An 18855-nucleotide genomic window follows, 5' to 3' on the forward strand; every position below is an offset into this window, starting at 1 on the left:
GCATAAGGTCACATGATTTGGAGTCTGGAAGACACTCTTCCGGACTCCAAAACAATGTGTAGAAGCGCAGCCCCTGGGGGTGGGGGGTCATCTGGAAGGAAGTCCTTCTTCCGGAGGCCTCTTCTTCCCTGAAATTTTTGGGATGAAGGGGCCTCTGGAAGGAGGACTTCCTCCCGGAAGACCCCCTGGGGGCCGCGTTTCTACACGCCGTTTTGGAGTCTTCCGGACTCCAAATCATGTGACCTTATGCTAATGAGGCCCTGGGAATTTACATCCGCACCTCATTAGCATATTTTGGGCCGTTTATCAAGTGGCCTGTGTAGCAACGGCCCTGGTGTGGCTCTGTTTCCTCTGGCTAGGAGCTAGTTACTGCAAAAGTGAGCACTCTGCCAGAGCTGTTAGGAGCACGCTGAACCTGTGAACCAGCCAGGCAAGAGGTAATGAAGCCATTTCATGGACATTTGCTGAACCCTGATATTTACTGTCAGCGTCTGAGTGCGCTGCGTTAGTTCCACAGGGCCTTCCTGTGAAATGGGCTTCACAAATAGTTCATTCGTCTGTTGCTGAAGATTATAACATCACATCTCTAAAAAAATCCTCACCCCCCACCCCCGCCCCCAGCTGCTATCGGGCACAGGAGCACCAGTTTGGTAGCGCCACGTAGGGCTCCGTAAATCCGACGGATGGCCCTGAAGAGGAGTGACTCCACTGTGTCATGGCAGTGTGCGCACGATAGACAATAAGTAGGACAGCCTACTTCAAAGCCTGCCCAGGCCGATGGGCCTTGACTGGTATCTCGTCTGCGTGCTGATCTCTGCACTGGGGCTAGTTTGTGCTCATCAGTCCCAAGCAGGCAAAACTCAACCTAATTTAACTCTGTCCCTTTAGAGTTTCATTCCTTTATGGCTCCCCTGAGGCCCGAGGCACCAGCAGATGGGCTCCAGGATTTCTTTCTTCTTCACGGTCTTTTCCTCAAAGCAGCTTCTACAGAGATTTCACAAAAGCCCAGGGAGAGAGAGAGAGAATGTGCCGAGTAGGATGTCAGAAGAAGCTAGGGGCTCCCAAGGCGCTGGCCACCAGTAGGATGCCGCCGAGGAGGTATCGCTGCTGTATGGTGGAGGAGAAACTGCTCATTCCCGTAGAGGCTAGGAAGGAGATTGAGAGCCAGAGTGGGAAAGGGGAGTCGGCTGGGATAGGGGTGGGGATGGGGGTGGGGGTCTCAGCTCTGTGCTGGCCCTCAGAAGAATCCATGTTCTTACCAGAGCTGAAATCACATCTCCGGGTCTTGCTTTTTTTCTCTGCCAAAGAAGCCAACCACATTAAAATGAAAAGAACCCGGCAAGCTCATTTTCACCCCTTCTCTGGACAAGGCCAGGAGGCTCCGGCATAGGGGCCTCGTGGGGTTAAGGGTATGGGGCCAGCCTGCTGACACCTGGACGGCCACAGAAGAACCAGAATGGATGGTGAACCAGCAGTGGTTGGGAAAGGAAGGGGACTGTCTGGTGAGCAGCAGGGCTCCTTCCCTGGAGGCAGCTGTGTGGACTGAATTCTCCTTTGCTACGCTGCCTCTTTTCAGACCTAGGGGGAGGCCTGGAGGGGCAACACAGGGAGGCCTGATGGGAGAAGATGTTTCTGCCCCTTGCTCGGGGCCATAGCTACATTGTTCTCTGGTGTTCTGCAGGCGGTATGAGCTCAGGACCCTCCAGGCTACGGGAATTTGTGAATTTCTCCCCCACCAAAACACTGTTGTTTGTGTTGTGGCAGAACCTGAAAGCCCCAGCCAAGATCTGGACCCCATGGTGCTGGGTTGAGCTCAGGTGCTGTTTGTCCTCCCTTCAGCGCCAGGCTGGAGCCTGAGGTCCCTGGGACAGGACCATCGTGTGGCACTGGGCTGGCCACCCACAATGGATGTGTCTCAGAGGCAGCTGCTCCCAGCCCCACCCGCTGGCTGCCAGCTGATGGCTGGAATGGGACACAGGAGGGGGTCAGTCAGGAGACTGGCCACATTCCCCACTCACAGGCACTGCCTCAGCGGCCTTTGTTCCTCAGCATTGTTTGGCACTAAGTAAAATGGCCTCAGCTTCATCCTGGGCCTACGTGAGGCCCAACCACAGCCACTGAACTGAAGGTGGCCCGCGCTAGCGGCACAGCTGGGGTCCATCACCTCCAAGTTCCCAGCAGCAGGGGGTCTGCCCCTGTCTCCACCCACAGACTCTCCTTCCGCAGACCGAAACCCCAGCTCCAAACATCTCTGATACCTGCGAGAGCCTGAAGCCTTCGATCTGGCCAAGCCCCCCCTCACTGTTCTCTTCGGGGGTGATGGGAAGCTCAGAAGAGGCCGTCGGAAGTGGGGGGACCACTGTCCCTATGAAGGGGACCTTACCTTTCACATACTCGCAGTTGTAGTTGCTGGAGCCCTCCAGGGACAGGAGCTGGATGAAGGTTCTGTCCTGAGCCCGGGTGAAGTTGGCGACCTTAAATTTCTCGAACGGGGGGATCAGCACTTCGTCCTCACCGGGGAAGAAGGAGAAGTTCTTGATGTTGACCCCGTAGCAGGTCCTGATGGAGAAGAAGGTGTCCCGCCCGAACTGCAGGGCGCTCTCGTTCTTCAGGGATGTGGAGGTGAAGTGGCCAAACCGGACGGGCTTTCGGCTTTCGGCTTTGAGACGGATGCCCCGGACACCGCGGTACACCTGGTGGCACCTGCTGGGCTCGGAGGCCTTCAGGACTTGGAGAGCTCTGGTCAGGAGGAAGTGCAGGGTCTTGAAGTTGAAATTGTTGAGGTAGAAGTCCCGGGTGCGGCCGGCCTCCCTCACGGCTGCGTTGAACTCCTGGTGGAGGGGCTGCTTGTACAGGGGACCCTGGCTAGTGTAGGCCAAGATGGCGATGGCGTACTCGGGCTTGAAATCCCGGGGCACGTAACTCTTGTCCTGCCTTGCTTCCCAGCTGGAGGCTGCCTCCAGCCAGGTCTCGGCGTAGTTGCTATTGTTGGAGAACTCAGTGCGGTTCAGCTCACCCAGCTCCTCCTCCATCACCTGGGCGCAGTCCTTGTACTGGTCATCGAAGGAGCTGAGAGCCATGTCCAGCGTCACCTCTCTGATGGGGAAGAGGTCTCGCTTGTGGAGGAAGAAACCCTGGACCTGCGGGCAGTGGGAGAACACAGTGATGGGAACTGGCAACAGATGATGGAGCAGGCCTTCGCCAGGCTCCAAGGAGAGCAATAGGCCAAGTGACAGAACTAAGGCACTAGGGGATAGGGTGGTAACCTTGGATGCTACCTACTCTGTCACAGACTCCCCATGGGACCTTGGTCAAGTCCCTTGGTCTGCCTAGGCCTCAGGTACACAGACCTGTCCTGCCTACCAGGGGTGTGCAAGGGTAACGGATCAGATCCTCAGCAGGTGTCAATCAGCCAAGAAGTCAATGGAGCTAAGCTGATTTGCGGCAGCTGGGGAGCTAGCCAATAGACTTTGCCCTACTGATTGAGACTTTTGGGACATGAAGAACTGGCACCAGCCAGCGTGTCCTGCTGCCTGCCACGTGGGTCACCAGGGAAAGTTGCAGAAATATCCCGCTGGTTCAGCTCACCCAGTGGGGGAGCTGGTGGGAGCAGGACTTCTAAAGCCGGACTCATTTTTACTCCCTCATTGGCTAGATCTGCTGAAAAATAGGAATAATTAACTGGAAGATAAAACCACTGGATGCCAACAGAGTCTTGTCTAGATTATGCTTCTCATTGTTTCAGCTAATCTAGAACCGGCCTATTGCAACCAAGGTCAGATCCCTTGAACCAGCAGCTCAATTAAGCGTTAATTCTGAACCCTAATGATGACCTCATTGTTAAGCATTTAACTGCTCCTTGTTTTTAGTGGAGCCCCCGCACCCCCAGGGCATACCTGATGGTCGTCTATGAAGATCCCAACCAAAAGCAGGACAAAGATTGGTCTGAGATGCTCCATCTTCGCCATCCACATCTGGAGAAACAATAAACACACTCAGTCCACTGCTGGAGCAGACCACGGAGGATCAGTGAGTGGCTTATTCATACCAAGCTTCATTCTGTGAAAGCGACAGAGCCACAGAGCATGTGGGAGATGGAGGGGAGACAGGATCATGCCTAGCAAGGCCACTGTTTTTCCCTGCAGACAACAGATTTCTGGCCCTTTTAACAAGAACGCTTGAGCAAGCTACTATTTATCACCTTGAGGCCCCAAGCAAGGTCACAGCTTCGACATGCTCAGTGCTGTACGTACACACCTAACAACAGAGTCCCTGCCCTGGAGGATTTCCAGGCTAAGGAGACAAGGGCAGAAGAGTGGAAGTGTTACCATCTGTATTCGACAGAAGAGGAACTGCCCTTGGAGAGATGCCATGAGACGCTCTGGCAGGAAAGTTAAGTCTCAGTTTGCAATTAAATGCAAATCTTCCCAATCTTAGCCCTGCGTTTTAACCATAAATCCATCGTCTCCTGCTGCGAGCTTGCTCTGAATGCACTGCTACGGGAATGGTCCTGAAGCCCAGGATCTGGGACCAGGGATGCCTTGGGCCCCACCACAGTCGGTTCTTTTCCGCTCTGTCTCTGACATGACAATTTATCAAGGGGTGCAAATCTGGAACCTGGAGAGGGAACAGCACCATTCATTGAGGGCCCCTGGCAGTGTTCCCCTGAGTGCTTGGGCTGCCACCCAGGAGAGATTCATATGCCTCCCAGCTGATTAGCAGAGGGCCCACAGCCAGCAGCGTGTGATTTTACTGGTGGTGCACATTCACACATGCCTTGGTGCACATAACAAAATTTATTCCACCACGGATGTTAAAAATTAGAGGGAACATGCCTGATCTAAGACTAGATTCACGTCTGGGACATCAGACCAATATTCAGTCACCTTATTTACAGGCACACAGATTTTCTGTCCACACAAACGCTTATCTTCTGCACGCACCCATCTGGATACACTCTCTCTTTGGTGACAGCAATACTGGTTAGTCACCAGCAACTGCTCAGGGACACACACCCCACTGCCTGTAAGTTACAGGTAACACAGACGAGGTACATTCATATTCATTTTGGAGCTGGGTTGTGACACAAAACTGATTAAACATATATGTTATTTCAGAATTATAACCACATAACAACACAGCTACACACTGGACTGCCAGGGAGGTGCAGTCTCTGCTGGTCTTTCCTTTTTTTCTAGATCTGGATTTTCAGTCTGGCCAATTTTTCTTCAGCTTGCTTGGCCTTTTCCTCAGCTTGCTGGGCTCGCTTTGCAGCTTGCTTGGGGCTCGCTGGAGTCTGCCTCAGTTTCTCTTCCTCAGCCAGTAGTTTCATACGCCCTGTCTGAGCTTCCCTTTGCACCTCAGCCTCTTTCAGCAGCCTCTTTCTTGATTGCTCCTGCATAATATCTGGCCGCGAACAACGATCTTAGTTCTCGATTAGTGGCACCTTGTCTAAAGGTGATTCCTTTTTCACAGGACAAATCCCCCGGAGCCTTTTTATGAAGCTCCTCGCACTGTTGCTGGTTTGTTGTGGCTGCACTTTAATCAACAAACTCTCAAACACATTTTTCAAATTTGGGATAGAGTGGGGTTCTGAACCACAGCTCAATGTCAGCCTCAGCCATCTCAGGGCGCTTCACTGTCCCTATATGTTGTGAAGACAGAGCCGAGCCTCCATGAGCCCACATATTATTTCCTCTGCGTGCTGGCTGTCATCCGCCTGAGCCTGTCTATGACCACTCTTTCCAAACTGCTGAGCATATTCTGGTTTGATTCCAAGGCTATTCCTGCCGGCTCCACCAGTGCAATATCTGAGGGTTTCGTGGGCACAGCTGAGAGAGATGGTGTTTGGCCCTGCCAAGAGGGCAGGGGGCTGAATTTGATGACCTCCAGAGGTCCCTTCCAGCTCTAGGGCAGGAGTATCTTCATACCTCTATGTATTAAGACAAAGAGGGAGGGGTTGGGGGCTACATGGGCACAGCTGTAAATCCAGGGCCTGAACTCACCCAGCAAAAAGGATAAATGACACAAACATGCTGTGGGCAGTGGTGGGGGGAAGGGGGTATGGGTCATGTACCCTGTGGCCCTCCTCTCCCTGCCCCTGGTAGCACGGTACTGCTTCTTGTGAGTGTGGAGGGCTGTCCCACCCCTTTCCCCCTCCCCAGAGCAGCAGGGCCTGGGTATGGAACAGCACAGCAGGTGCCCCCCCCGGTGCTTGTGAGGGAACGCTTCTCCTGCAGCCTTCCTCACTCTGTAGCTGACCACTCAGGCCCCATCCGCAAGGGACACTGGCACAGGGCTCTCCAAAGACACGTCAGGGAGCTGAAAGTCACCAGCTTCCCCTGGACCCTGAGATCGAGGGCTGGAGTTACAGCTTATCACCACAATCTGTTCTGGTCCTGTGTCTGTGGTGGGGAGTTAAAGGGCTGTGTCATGTGCACTGGGCCTGCTCAGCGTGTTCTGCCTGTTTAGTCATAGAATCACAGGACAATGGAACTGGGAGGACCTCAAGAGGTCATCGAATCCAGCCGCCTGCCCCCACGGCAGGACCATGCAAGGTGAGTCCTTCTCACTTTGCGCAATGCTGGGAGGAAGAGCTCTGCGTAGCTGGGTGGCTCGTCTCGCTCACCAACAGCAGCTGGTCCAGTAAAAGATCTGACCTCACTCACCATGTCTCTCTCATAGCCAGAGCCAACAGGGCGCCAACATCCTGCCTATAAGCAAACGCCCACCCATCCTGTCTCCTCCGCCCATTCTGTGCTAGACTATCATCTAGCCTCTTCGTTCAGAAAACTCCAGGTTTACTTGGGTTTGACCAGCCTCTGAGAATGGCCAGCTCAAGGTCCATCTGCGTTAAGCACCTGGGTACACCACCACCGTTTCCGAAGCTGTTGCATGACCGTTCTGTGTGGGGCTGGGAAGCGGGTATGCGGCGTACAACAGCAACAGTGGCCTGGTGCACAAACAGTCCGCAAGTCGGAAACCAAATATTCCACTTGCAGACAGAGCAGGCGGCAGTGGCAGAGCATTCTGAGGGCCTCTTGGCCCACGCTGGCTTGTGACACGAGGTAGCCCCCTGGCAGACGGCCGTGTGTTCAGAACAATCCCCAGATTGAGTTCTGTCTTAGGCGGCCCAGGAAGTACTTCCAACATGTCCTTGGACAACGGCCTCCTGTGATGAACAGCCCCATTTTAACGCCCCCATCCCTCCCTGGCTGCAGGGGGCTGAAATTGACAAGGTTTCTTGGGCTGAGTTGGAAGAAGTGAGAACTTTTACCTTGGCTCTCCTCGCTCCTGGGGGATGACGGGGGCGTCTCTGCTTCCCCCGGCTCCTGTGGCGTAGTGGCTGGTCTCTGCTCCGGGGCCCTGAGAACGTGACAGCTGAGAAGCAGCTGGGTTTTCTTTTTATGGCAATCCCCGACTGCATTAGCCCAGGGCTGGAGCCGCTCCACCTGTTCTGCGCTGCTATTTATAGCCCGACTCTGCAGGGTCTTCAGGAGTCAGAGGTGGGAAAAGTGCCCAAAAAGTTGAGTAAAAGTGCAGCTGCTTTCACTTCTACAGCCCAAAGTACAACCAAGATGTGATGTGCGTGTATGCTTTTACTCAAGTCGTTTTCCAGGGGGACAGTTGTACTTAAGTACACCCCCCTCGAAGCAGCTGTGCTTTTACTCACGTAACGTTTGGGGTACTTTTTCTACCAGTCAGGAATATGGTTTGTGAACATACTGTGCCTCTAACTGGGCTGCGATGAGGCTGCCGGGCAATGCCCTGGCACCAACAGCCTGTGGACAAATGGGCTTGTGAATCCTCAGCCGCATGGCTTAGCCAGAGATGAATGACATGCAGCCCCACTCATCTCCCTGGGATTAGGGGATCAGCCAGGCCTTTTGCTGGGGGAAAGGGAGCAAATCCCCTCCCCTCCAACTTGTTTTCAGTGTCTTGGTGTTTAGGCTGATAGGGGCCCACACGCCAGTCACACACCTTGTCACAGCAGCCCTGTATCTTATGTGTATCGTGGCAGTGCAGAAGCTTTGTGGGCTTGGACCAAGAAACATCCCTGGAGGTTGGGTCTTCGTTGTGTCAGAGAATTCAAGGCCAGAAGTGACTCCTGCCTGGCAGAGACCCTCACCCAGTGACCCCTGACACTGAGCCTTGGGTTAGTCTGAAGCAGTTCAATCCTTGGGAAACTAAAGTGTGTCTTCAGGGAGTGACCAGGAGGGACCAAAGGATCACCAATGATTGAGGCCAATGCAAGGGCAGGGAACTGCTCAAGTGAGATGATCCCCGCAGGTGAGCTGAACCTCAGGTTGCAGAGGAAGGTGCCCCCCTCCGCCCCTCCAATGGTCCCTGATGATCTGACCCGGTGGAAAATTCCTTCCTGATCTTAAATCAGGTGACCAGTTAGACCCTGAGCACAAGAGCCAGACCTAACTAGGCATTTAAGAAAGTTTCAGGGCACTTACTACTCATCACTACATTTGCGACTATTAAAGGGCCAGTGTTGCAACCTTTAGATCCATTTCTGGCAAACCTGATATAAATTCAAAGTGGGAAATGTTAACGAAAAGTGGGTATTGTTGAAGATCTCCTAAAAAATGCCCAAAAAGCCATCCTGATTTAGATGAACTGTAGACATGGTAATGAAAGAAAGAAAAAAAAACAGGGAAACAACTGGGGACTTCAAAAATGTAGGTTACTGATAAGGGAAGCTAAAGAAATCTACCCCACCCAGTGTCTCTTCTCCCCTGTGGCCAAGCCCTGAAACTTGAGAGTAAAGTGAAACACATCCTATTCTTAGTACATCTAGCTAATTAGGCAGTGGCGAGTGAGGAGGAGGGAGCTGGAATTCCTTCCTGACCCCACAGCTGGTTGGGTGAAGCCCTGAAGCTTGAGATTTGGTTATAGCCATTGTCTTGATGTAGAGCTGCTAGTGTTCTTAATATCTTTCTCTCTCTTGGTCATTGACAGTTAACTGATTTCTTTAGCTTCCCTTATCAGTCACCTACATTTTTGAAGTTACCATTTGTTTCCCTGTTTTTTTTTCTTTCTTTCATTACCAGGTCTACAGTTCACCTAAATCAGGATGGCTTTTGGGGCATCTTTTAAAATATCTTCAACAATACTCACTTTTCATCAACATTTCCCACTTTGAATTTATATCACATATGCCAGCAATGGATTTAAAGGTTGGAAAACTGGCCCTTTAATAGTTGCAAATGTAGTGATGACTAATAAGTGTCATGTGCTGTTTGCACAAGTTAATTGCAGCCAGGTTTGAATCATTGATACCAATGCACCTGCTGATTTTCAGGTCACTAAGGAACCCTTCTTTGTCAGGATGAGATTTAGTATTGAGTTAGTCAGTGCTGGGTGCAGGGCTTTCTGTGTTAAGGAACAATTACATATTATATTTAAAAATTCCAAATTTTATGCTAGACATGATAAATCAATCCCACTGGCTTAATCACTGTCCCATCGATCCGGCACAGAATCAAGAGATGCCCTGAGCCTGCATATTCCTTATTGCATGCCTCATCTCCCATGGATTTATCCAGCAGGGGGAGGGATTGTCCGTCACATCCTAGTGAAAAAGTGTGCCTATTCCCAGCCTTGTAGAGATTTTCCCGCACCTTTACACTGTAAATTCACCACTAGGTTTAGAATTAATCGCAGGACACAATACACCCAGGGCTCGTGCAGAACCGGAGGGGTTTCTGGGCCTCAGCACAGGTAAAAACGTTACCCCTAAAGCGTGGCACATTCCTGGATCCTGCTTCACATAGCAAGAGATAAAAAAGATTAAAGGTTCTCAACCAACCACAGCCAGTTCTTGCAATTCATGGACGGCCCAACGACCTACCTGGGGTATGTTTGGGTCATGTCATACAACCCCCAGTGCCATTCAGAGACACTTACCAGACTGCTACTCATGGGGTTGAATAATGTGCACTTCATAATGTTTTGTAGATGGCAGGAACATAACAAATAGTGGGGGACGCAGAATGGAATGTACTCTGTCCAGCCACTAGACGGTGCCAGTGAGACCAGCCCGCCTGGCAGTCAGAAAGTCTCTTCAAGGGATATGGCTTGTCTCTCTGTTATGGAAGCTCTGAGGTCAGTCTCAGCCTGGTGCAGAAGCCTGGCCTGCAAGCAGCCGTCCTGCGGCCTGCCCTGTTCAAGGAACACACTGCGCAGGATCCAGTAAAGGACCAACCCGCGCTTGTTTGTACTTTTATTTTACGTATTTAATTTTGTTTTACAAAACCGAGACGAGTTTGAAATCGACGAAGAGGTTCTGAGCAGCAACGTTGAGCAGGACAAGTCCAGCAAACACCAGAGGGCTCCTGCTGCTGGACACCCTGACACTTCTCCCTGCAAAAGAAAACACAGGAGCTGGCGTAGTGGGTAACCTTCCATCGGAGAATGTTAAGCAGCTATGCCCAGGCTCAGGTGGTTAACCAACGGGTGTGACGGATGCCCACACCTCTTATTTGTCTCTGTGCTGCTAAATCTTGTCAGGTATTCGGCACTGGTGAGGCCACACCTGGAATATTGGGTCCAGTTGTGGGCCCCCCGGTATAGAAAGGATGTGGTTGGGCTGGAGCAGGTTCAGCGGAGGGCAAAAAAAAAAAATGATGACGGGGCTGGAGCACAAGACCTGTGAGGAGAGGCTGAGGGATTTGGGCTTGTTTAGTTTGCAGAAGAGAAGACTGAGGGGTGATTTAGTAGCAGCCTTCAGCTTCCTGAAGGGGAGCTCTAAAAAGGATGGAGAGAAACTGTTCTCAGTGGTGACAGACGGCAGAACAAGGAGCAATGGGCTGAAGTTACAGGGGAAGAGGTGTAGGTTGGATATTAGGAAAAACTATTTCCCCAGGAGGGTGGTGAAGCACTGGGATGTGTTGCCTGGAGAGATGATGGATTCTCCATCCCTTGAGTTCTTTAAGTCCCAGCTTGACAAGGTCCTGGCTGGGATGACTTAATTGGGGGTTGATCCTGCTTGAAGCAGGGGGCTGGACTAGATGACCTCCTGAGGTCCCTGCCAGCCCTGGGAGTCTGTGATTCTATGAATTCACAGAGCCCTCAGGCTGGGAAGGAGCTCACAGGGTCAGCAAGCCCAGGCCCAGCTGCTGAGGCAGAAACAAGTACATCCAAATCCACCTCTGCCTGGTCTGAGAAACCTCCAATGGGGGATTCCACGTTTCCTTGCAAACCTATTGTAAAGTTTCACTTCCCTGAGCAGGGCTGTCCCGAGGCAACGGCAGGGCCCAGGGCAACACCCTCCTTGGACCGCGTGCCTTACCCCTTCCAGGCTCCACCCCCACCCTGACCCCTGGTCTCCCCCCTCCAGACTGGCCAGGGATTACTTGGGACAGGGGGCGTATGGCACCAGCAGCTGCAGGGGGTCACCTCCCCCTGGCCTCCCTCCCTGGACTCACCTTGTGAGGAGGCAGCTGTGGAGCAGATCTAGCTGCCACTCGCTGTGCGTGGTGCGTGTTGCAGGGAGAGGCAGGGCGAGCCGAGATGAGGCCACCCCCTGCTGCTGCCGCCGCTTGCCCCTGGTAATCCTCCCCCGCATCTGTAAGGTGGGTGGGGTGGCTCCCACGGGGCTCCCAAGAGTGTGGCTCTGGGGGCAGCCGCCCCACCTCATCCTATGGACAGGACGGCTCTGCCCCTGAGAGTTTGAAAGCTCTGCCCAATATCGACCCTAACTCTCCCTTGCTGCCCAGTTAGTCCATGGCTGCTTGTCAAGCCTTCAGTGGGCCTGGAGGATAACAGATCCCCACTCTCTTTACAACCATCTGTAACATATCGGAAGATTTAGCAGGTCCCCCCTATGTCTTCCTTTCTCAAGGCAAAACACATCCCTTTTTTACATTGCCCCTCACGTCTCAGCTTCTCTAAACCTTTACTCATTTGGGGTGGTCTCCTCTGGACTGTCTCCAGCTTCTCCATCTCTTCCCCACGATGTGGTACCCAGAACGGGACACAGGGCCCCAGCTGGGACCACCGCCTACGCAGCAGGATGACAGCCTGCTGCAGTTCTGTGAATACACACCAGGAGGACATTAGCTCTTTTTACAGCTGTGGGTCTGTTGCAGTTTGTGATCCACTGGCAGATGTTTCAGATGGGTATCTGACCTGAAACATCTGTCCCATCCCTGGGACGCCCAGAGATCAGAGCAGAAAGGGGCATCAGTCTTACCTCTGCTGTCCATGCACTCTTGGGACTTCTCTCCTAAAACACAAACACAGACTTCCATTACACTGCTACAAATATCAACTTTGCCCCTGAGTTCGAGTTGGTTCAGACTCACATGACAGCAAGCTGGGCCCAGCTGGGAGAAGTTTGCCTCCAGGGCTAGATTTTTAATAATACTGAGATGCCTACATATGCAGCCAAGCACCCAGTGGGGTTTTTAAAGACTCCAGAAAAGAAATCTGTAATTAGCATGCCAGAGCCAGCGTTAGCTCCTAAACATGTGAGGATTATGTTGCTGCTGGACGACACCAGAGTTTCCAATCTGCCCAACTCCGGAGCTCTGGGGAACACAGAGATGCTTGTGTTCCAAGGACTATGTAACCCCAAATTCGGGGTGGGTGTTCACTCGGGGATTTGGAGAGGTTTGAAGCCGTGTCTCAGCATGAGCCACGGATTCCTAGGCCAGGAGGGACGATTGGGATCCTCAATCCAACCCATGTAGCACAGGCCAGAGGATGTGACCCTGTCAATCCTGCAATGAGGCCGGTAACTTGGGTCTGTCTGCAGGAAGAGCAAATGCCAAAGAGAAGGGAAGCATGTTCTTATGTTCTTATTAGCACCGTAATTTCCATGCTAATCTTGCACCCTTTTTCTTATAGTTTGGCAAATTCTTTTCAGTGAACCGTTTATTCAGAGAATTTATCCTTTTGTAATAGGCAGCCAGTTTAAAACCAACAAAAGAAAGTACTTCTTCACACAGCACATAGTTAACTCGTGGAACTCCTTGCCATAGGACATTGTGAAGACCAGGACCTTAACAAAGTTCACAAAAGAACTAACTAAACTTGTGGAGGACAGGTCCATCAATGGTTATGAGCCTGGATGAGCACGGATAGTGTTCCTGGCTTCTGTGAGAAGCAGGGAATGAGTGACTGGGTGTGGAACACTCAACGATTACCTGTTCTGTTCAGTCCTCTGGGGCACTGGGCATCGGCCACCGTCAGAAGACAGGACACTGAGCTGGATGGACCTTTGGTCTGATCCATTATGGCCGTTCTCATGGTCTCAAGCAGAGATTCTCAGTGGCTGGGCTGGGTGCCTGTCTGAGGGATTGTGTCATGCTGTGGGGCAGGGGACCTACAGTTTGCATTTGGTATCCTTTGAAGTAACCAATTACCCTTCCAAGCTTCTGTCGGCTTCTCTTATTGGGCAGCCAAGTCTGCAACCTTTGCCCATCTAGCATGAAGACACTCGGGCAAAGGGGCCAACAAACAGCCGAGGACATGACTTAATTCCCAGGTGAGGCCCCCAGCTTTAAGGAGAAGCACTCAACAGTGACAAAGGGCTTCCGTGGGACTGGTGAGGTACAGGGAACTTGGGGCTGGCCCAACATACTGGGTTGAGCTTCACCCTTTGGAAATACATAAGTAGGCTAAGATATAGGTCACTTCTGAGCTGCTCCTTTCACTGCTTCCTCCGCGATCGGGTTTCCCCAGCTGCTAGGTGGTTGAGCCCAGCTGGCTCCCCTTCCAGCGCGGCTCACAGCACTCACCCCAGAGGTAGGCGCAGTTGAAATGGCTGCAGGTCCGGTTCGTGCTGTGCAGGACGAAGACGCTGCGGTTCTCCTCCCGGGTGAAGCTGGAGACGTTGAACACTTCGCTGACGGGGATCAGCACCTCCCTCTCGGCCGGGAAGGTGGAGAAGGCCTCGATGGGGGCCCCAAAGCAGGAGCGCAGGGTGAAGAAGGTGGCGTTGCCGTAACTGCGCGCCAAAGCCACGTCCAGCGAGGAAGAGGTGAACTGCCCGAAGCGGAACACGCCGGTCCCGCTGGGCTCAAAGCGGATGGAGCTGACTCCCCGGAAGAGCTGGTGCCGGGACAGCTGGCCGCAGTCAGGCCGTAAGAGCTGCAGGGCTCTCGTCAGGTAATAATGGAGGGCTTTGAAGTGGAAATTGTTCATGTAGCTCTCCCGGGAGACCCCCGCCTCGCGCACCGCCTTGTTCAGCTCACTGTACAGCGGCATAGAGGAATCCGTGTAGACCAGGAGGGCGATGCCGTGTTCAGCCCGAAAGCCCACGGGCACAGAAAGGCCGTTCTTCTTCTGCTCCCAAACCTCCGAGAGGTTCCCCCACATGGCGCCCAGCAGCGGGTGCCTGGCTTTTTCCTCCTCCAGCAGGCGAGGGGCGATTTTTGTTTCCATGGCCTCCGTGCAGCCGATGTATTGGTCATCGAAAGAGTCGGGTGCCATTCCCAGCTGCACAAGGGGCTGGCCCCTCACCTGCAGGGAGCAGAAAGAGATCACCTGGGGGGGGGGACCAGGGGAGCCAGGGCTGATGGGCAATTCACCTCTAGCCATCCTGCCCAGAGGCAACTGGTGCAGGAATACTGGGATGGGGCATCAGCCATGGCCTCCTTCCCCATCTCATCTCTACCCCTGCCTTGCTGTCTCCCCACCCCTGCTCTGCCCCCATTCCCTCTTCTGTCCATGACCCCCGGCACTCTTTGGAAGTGGCACAGCATTGACCATGAGTGTGTGCGGGTGAGGAATAGTATAATATACGGTGATACACCTCTCATGGAAGGGACCTCAGTCTCCCACCCCTTTAGCAGAGCCAAGCACCATCCCTTAGATGTTCCCCCCCCCCCAAAAGATTGGGCTCACAACCCTGAGTTTAGCAGGCTGCTGCTCAAACCACTGAGCTATCCCTGGGCACCCTTCATGTACTGGCTCTGCTCCTGCCCTGTGTGGCAGAATAGCTCCTGTCACATGAGTGGATTTTTACATTGGGTGTGGAAGCCATTTTATGTGTCCATGGGATCTACTGGACCCCAGTATTGCGCCAAGGGGGCCGTGCAGGTCTGTAATGAAAGCTGAGGATGCCCCGAATCTGTGTATGCTACTTGTATGTTGGTATCATGTTCGTCGGTAAAGTTTAGCTCTCTAGTTGTACTAGGACTATTCAGAGCCAAGAGTGCACAATGGGAGGTGGGAATCACCACCCCAGCCAAGGTACTTGACAGAGACAAAGGACAATACACATCTAAGAAACTGAGACCGTCTCCTGGGATTTGTCCAGCAGCAGTTTGCAACAACAGCCTACCTGGGTCAGGCGACTTTTGACCCTCAAGGGCCTGATGGGAAGAAGAAAGGGGCTTTGCCTCTGGACACAAGGGAGAGCCAGGAGGTGGACTTAGCAGTGTCCTTCTTGGAAATTTTTGTCTTTTAGTATTTGTGCCTGTCTGGAATGGTCCATGTCCCAGCACGTGGACCCCAGTGGGCCGGATCTACATTTCCTGCTGCATCAATAGCTGTCATTGATGTTTGTAAAGTGTCGCTTTAACAATTTTTCTCTCTAGGCCTGTTTTTTCTTTTTATTGTTGATACAACTTTAGATATTTAGATCTGAAGGATTTGGGCAAGCGTGATGTTTTTGGGTAAGATCCAAGATATATTGACTGGGGGCTGTGGCTGGACGCTTTGGGGCCTGGAAGAATCTGTGGGGAGTTGGTGAAACAGGCTGGGGGCTGTTGGTCTCACCTAAGTTGGGGGCTGCTGGGCTGGGCTGGTAGAGCAGCCGGGAAGTCTGGGGTTTGCTTGTGTAACTTCTGGCTGGCCAGTGGGGCTGGCAGAGGTACCTTGGTGGCCGATTGGGTTTGCCTTAGCAAGAAGGAAATCCCAGCCTGGGGCTTTAAGCAGCCGGATATTGAGCAAAGGTACCCAGGATTGATTTCTCCAGCTGTGCCCAGAAACCCTGTCACATAACCGCTCCGATGGTGGGTGTCCAGTCAGCAGACCCCCCTCCCCACTTGCTTTCCATAGCTCTAGGCACCATTTTACCCAACGGCAGGAACTCTTCTCTAGCGACATGGCTCAACCCAGATCACCGACTTGCTCTTCAGGCAGCACCCTGGCTCGCTGGTTAGGGACTGGGCCTAGAACTTGGGGAAATGGGTCTTAATGCCACTGGTAGAAAGTCATGTGCCTGCACTCGGCCTCAGTTTCTCTATTTGAAATGGGCAGAACGATTTTGCTCTTGCTTTGGAGTCAGCAGCAGAGCAGAGCAGTACTCAGGGTGGCTTCCTGTCCGATGGTGCTCACTCACACCGGTGGTGCTAGTACTGACACAGGGACTAAACTACCACAGCCTCCGCCTCCTTCTGCCTCCCCCTGGCTGCGCCTCTCTGACAGGCCACCTGCCAGAGCCCCCCAGGCCCGAGACTGGCTGTGGGAATGGGAGGAAGTTACCTGAGGCGTTTCCAGCCAGGCGAGAGCCCAAAGAGAAGCCAAGCAGAGAGCCATGGACCTCATCTTCTGCATATCCCAGCTCAGGCTGAAGATGAAGCCAATGGGCAGATGAGCAGAAATCGGGCGGATTTGCACCACACACATGGGGGCTGGGGGAGGGCAGTGGGGAGATGTAGCATCCCCCACCCATGGGAGCACTGTGCTGAACCGTCGCCTACGCACCACCCACCCGTCGCACCAACCTCCGCCCTGGCAGCAGAGGCCTACTGCTGGCCTGGTGCGGAGGGCCGCCTGCAGGGTGGAAGGGATGTTCGGGGAGCCAGCCTGCCCCACCCTCACCCTGCAGTGCTGGCTCTATCCCTCAGGGCTAGGCCTAGCTCCGGACTTGGACATAGACCCACTGGGGGTTGGCCCAGCACCGCCCCCCCCCCGCACCATCATGCTGCAGCAGGGAGCTGGGCCCTGCAGGACAGGAGCTGCCAGTATGTCCACACTGGTCTCTCCATCCCTAGCCATCCCCCTCTCCCACGCTGGGCTGGGGGAAATGTACGTTTGCCTGGTTCTGCCCCCTGGGGATAATGAATTCTGTGGGGCACCTGATCCCCTCAGTCTACACCCCGCCCCCCACACATGGCCACCAGCCATCTCACGTCCGTCTGGTCACAGCTCCTGCAGCGAGAACACCCCGAGGACGGACTGCCGACAGCAGAAGGAGCCGGGCCCTGAGGAGAAGTACCTGACCAGCTGGTGTATTTTTAGTGACTCTAATTTCCTTCCACAGCAGCCAGCTGGACAAGGCAGGGCCTGGTCAGAGTCCAGAGGATGTAGCTAAAAATAAGGGAGCGGAGCTGCTGTTTGGAAGGAGACACTGTCTGGGGCTGGCGGGGACTGCAGGGGACAGACGCAGCCGCTGAGACCGGGGAGGATTTGTGCATGAATATTTCTCAGGCAGCAGCCTCTAGGCCTGGAGTCACTGCAGGAAGTGACTGTGCGTGAATGTTAATCACGCAGATGGTGAAGCGTTCTGCTCCAGGGAGGCCGCACGGTTCTGACTTCAGACAGTGTCCTGGCAACCCACCGCCAGAGGCATGCAAGCCCTGCGCCAGGGCCCAAAATCACAGGGCGGGAAGCAGCTGCGACAGAGGGTTCTGATCCCAGAGGAAGGGTCACAGGGAACAAGCGGGGGAAAGGGACTGCACCTGAGTTCCTCAGTCAGATGACTGTTCCTGACGGGCAGAATCCCAAGCCACCGATTGTGCGCTGAAGCTCCCAGCTGACTCCCTACTTCCACCAGGGCTGTGCCGAAGCTAAGACGCTACAGGGAAAACATTTTGCACCTGTCTGCAAGGCACCAGCTGACTCACAATCAGTTCCTGTAAGTCCAGTGCAGCTGAAGAGGCCTTCGCCGACCCCCGATCTGGTTACAAAGGGTAAAGACTTTGGTTCTAAGCCATGACTTCTGGCTGGAGTTTGAACTCCCATTATCGGTGTCAGCAAAATGCGAGCACGCCGACAGTTTCGCTCAGTTCCAGAAGTTCCAGGGCAAGCAGAGCGAGCCTGGAAGCGTAACACTTCTGCCCAGGGGTGTGGGCAGCCACAGGGGCCAGGCTCAGTACCTAGGGGCTCCTCTTCCCAATACAAACCAGAACCGGTCACATCCTGCCTTCCAGCAAGCTGGGAACACTCACCTCCAGCCCCAGTGCCTCTAAAGAGGCAGTCGCTGCCCCTTTCCCCACACAGACTCATGAGCTGAGCGCTGAGCCTGGGTGGAACGAGAGAGAGCTGTGATTAAAACGGAGAAGGAACTTGACACTGCAACAAAGGGTCAAAAGCTTGTAAACCAGCAGCTCCCAACCTTTTCAAGACAGGGCCCCGTTCTGACGAGCCAGTGAGACTTTGTGACCTAAGGCAATTCAAAAGGGGGAGGGCGGAGTTCTCTAATGGGAAAAATGCATCCCCCGACCTCCGGCTTAAACCCCTCTCAGCCCCACAACACCCCCCACCTACCTCACACGAGTTCCGCACACTGCTGCTCCTTCTCCTGGCTGGCTCTTCCTCCTCTGCATGACTCCCCCCAGCCCTCCTACTCCCTTCCCCCATCTGCAGCGTGAGCAGTTCCCTGCCCTGCCATGCTGAAATAGGACTCAGTTGAATTGGGTTAATGGCCAGATCCCTCCTGCCAGCTTTTAAACCAATTAAACTGAATTCCATTTCAGCGCGGCAAGGCAGGGCAGGGACTGGGAGCTGGAGGAGGAGTCAGACAGCAGCGGTGGGAGCTGCAAATGGCTCCTCAAAGAGTTACCTGCAGCTCTGAGCTGCCCAGTCAGCGACCCTTAGAAAATCTAATGGTGACCCATGTTTGGGTCCCAGAGGGAATCCCTGCTGTAAACCATAAGTAACCCCCTCCACAAC

The 18855-nt window shown here is 53.6% G+C and overlaps 2 protein-coding genes across 6 annotated transcripts; both read right to left on the reverse strand.

The window, feature by feature from the left end:
* Window positions 1–254: 254 nt before the first annotated feature.
* ART1 (ADP-ribosyltransferase 1) lies at window positions 255–7398 on the reverse strand. Its single transcript, XM_074980546.1, has 5 exons — window positions 7277–7398; window positions 3897–3974; window positions 2384–3140; window positions 1260–1298; window positions 255–1145 (listed from the first exon to the last, which is right to left on the reverse strand). The coding sequence occupies exons 2-5, from the start codon at window positions 3972–3974 to the stop codon at window positions 1042–1044; spliced, it is 978 nt and encodes a 325-aa protein (XP_074836647.1). The 5' UTR covers window positions 7277–7398; the 3' UTR covers window positions 255–1041.
* Window positions 7399–10217: 2819 nt separating this feature from the next.
* On the reverse strand, window positions 10218–18510 carry LOC142003528 (ecto-ADP-ribosyltransferase 5-like). Of its 5 annotated transcripts, none has more exons than XM_074980568.1 (7): window positions 18451–18510; window positions 18132–18205; window positions 17643–17758; window positions 16444–16528; window positions 13752–14475; window positions 12203–12235; window positions 10218–10371 (listed from the first exon to the last, which is right to left on the reverse strand). In XM_074980568.1, the coding sequence occupies exons 4-7, from the start codon at window positions 16513–16515 to the stop codon at window positions 10256–10258; spliced, it is 945 nt and encodes a 314-aa protein (XP_074836669.1). In that variant the 5' UTR covers window positions 16516–16528; window positions 17643–17758; window positions 18132–18205; window positions 18451–18510; the 3' UTR covers window positions 10218–10255. The 5 variants fall into 5 exon arrangements, with proteins under 5 accessions (XP_074836669.1, XP_074836686.1, XP_074836678.1 ...); XM_074980585.1 differs by lacking the exon at window positions 18451–18510 and adding an exon at window positions 17180–17271 and having other exon boundaries at window positions 17643–17860; XM_074980577.1 differs by lacking the exon at window positions 18451–18510 and adding an exon at window positions 17094–17271 and having other exon boundaries at window positions 17643–17860.
* Window positions 18511–18855: the final 345 nt, after the last annotated feature.

Source organism: Carettochelys insculpta, chromosome 1 (genome assembly GCF_033958435.1).
Source record: "Carettochelys insculpta isolate YL-2023 chromosome 1, ASM3395843v1, whole genome shotgun sequence".
Taxonomy (NCBI): domain Eukaryota; kingdom Metazoa; phylum Chordata; order Testudines; family Carettochelyidae; genus Carettochelys; species Carettochelys insculpta.

Coding starts and splice junctions, on each gene's coding strand:
- ART1 (XM_074980546.1), bottom strand. CDS start 3,974: ATGTGGATGGCGAAGATGGAGCATCTCAGACCAATCTTTGTCCTGCTT. Junction 3,141..3,896: donor TCTTCATAGACGACCATCAG/GTATGCCCTGGG, acceptor CACTGCCCGCAG/GTCCAGGGTTTCTTCCTCCA. Junction 1,146..1,259: donor GAGATGTGATTTCAGCTCTG/GTAAGAACATGG, acceptor TCTCCTTCCTAG/CCTCTACGGGAATGAGCAGT.
- LOC142003528 (XM_074980568.1), bottom strand. CDS start 16,515: ATGCAGAAGATGAGGTCCATGGCTCTCTGCTTGGCTTCTCTTTGGGCT. Junction 12,236..13,751: donor CAACTGCGCCTACCTCTGGG/GTGAGTGCTGTG, acceptor TTTGTGTTTTAG/GAGAGAAGTCCCAAGAGTGC. Junction 10,372..12,202: donor AGAGTGCATGGACAGCAGAG/GTAAGACTGATG, acceptor TTTCTTTTGCAG/GGAGAAGTGTCAGGGTGTCC.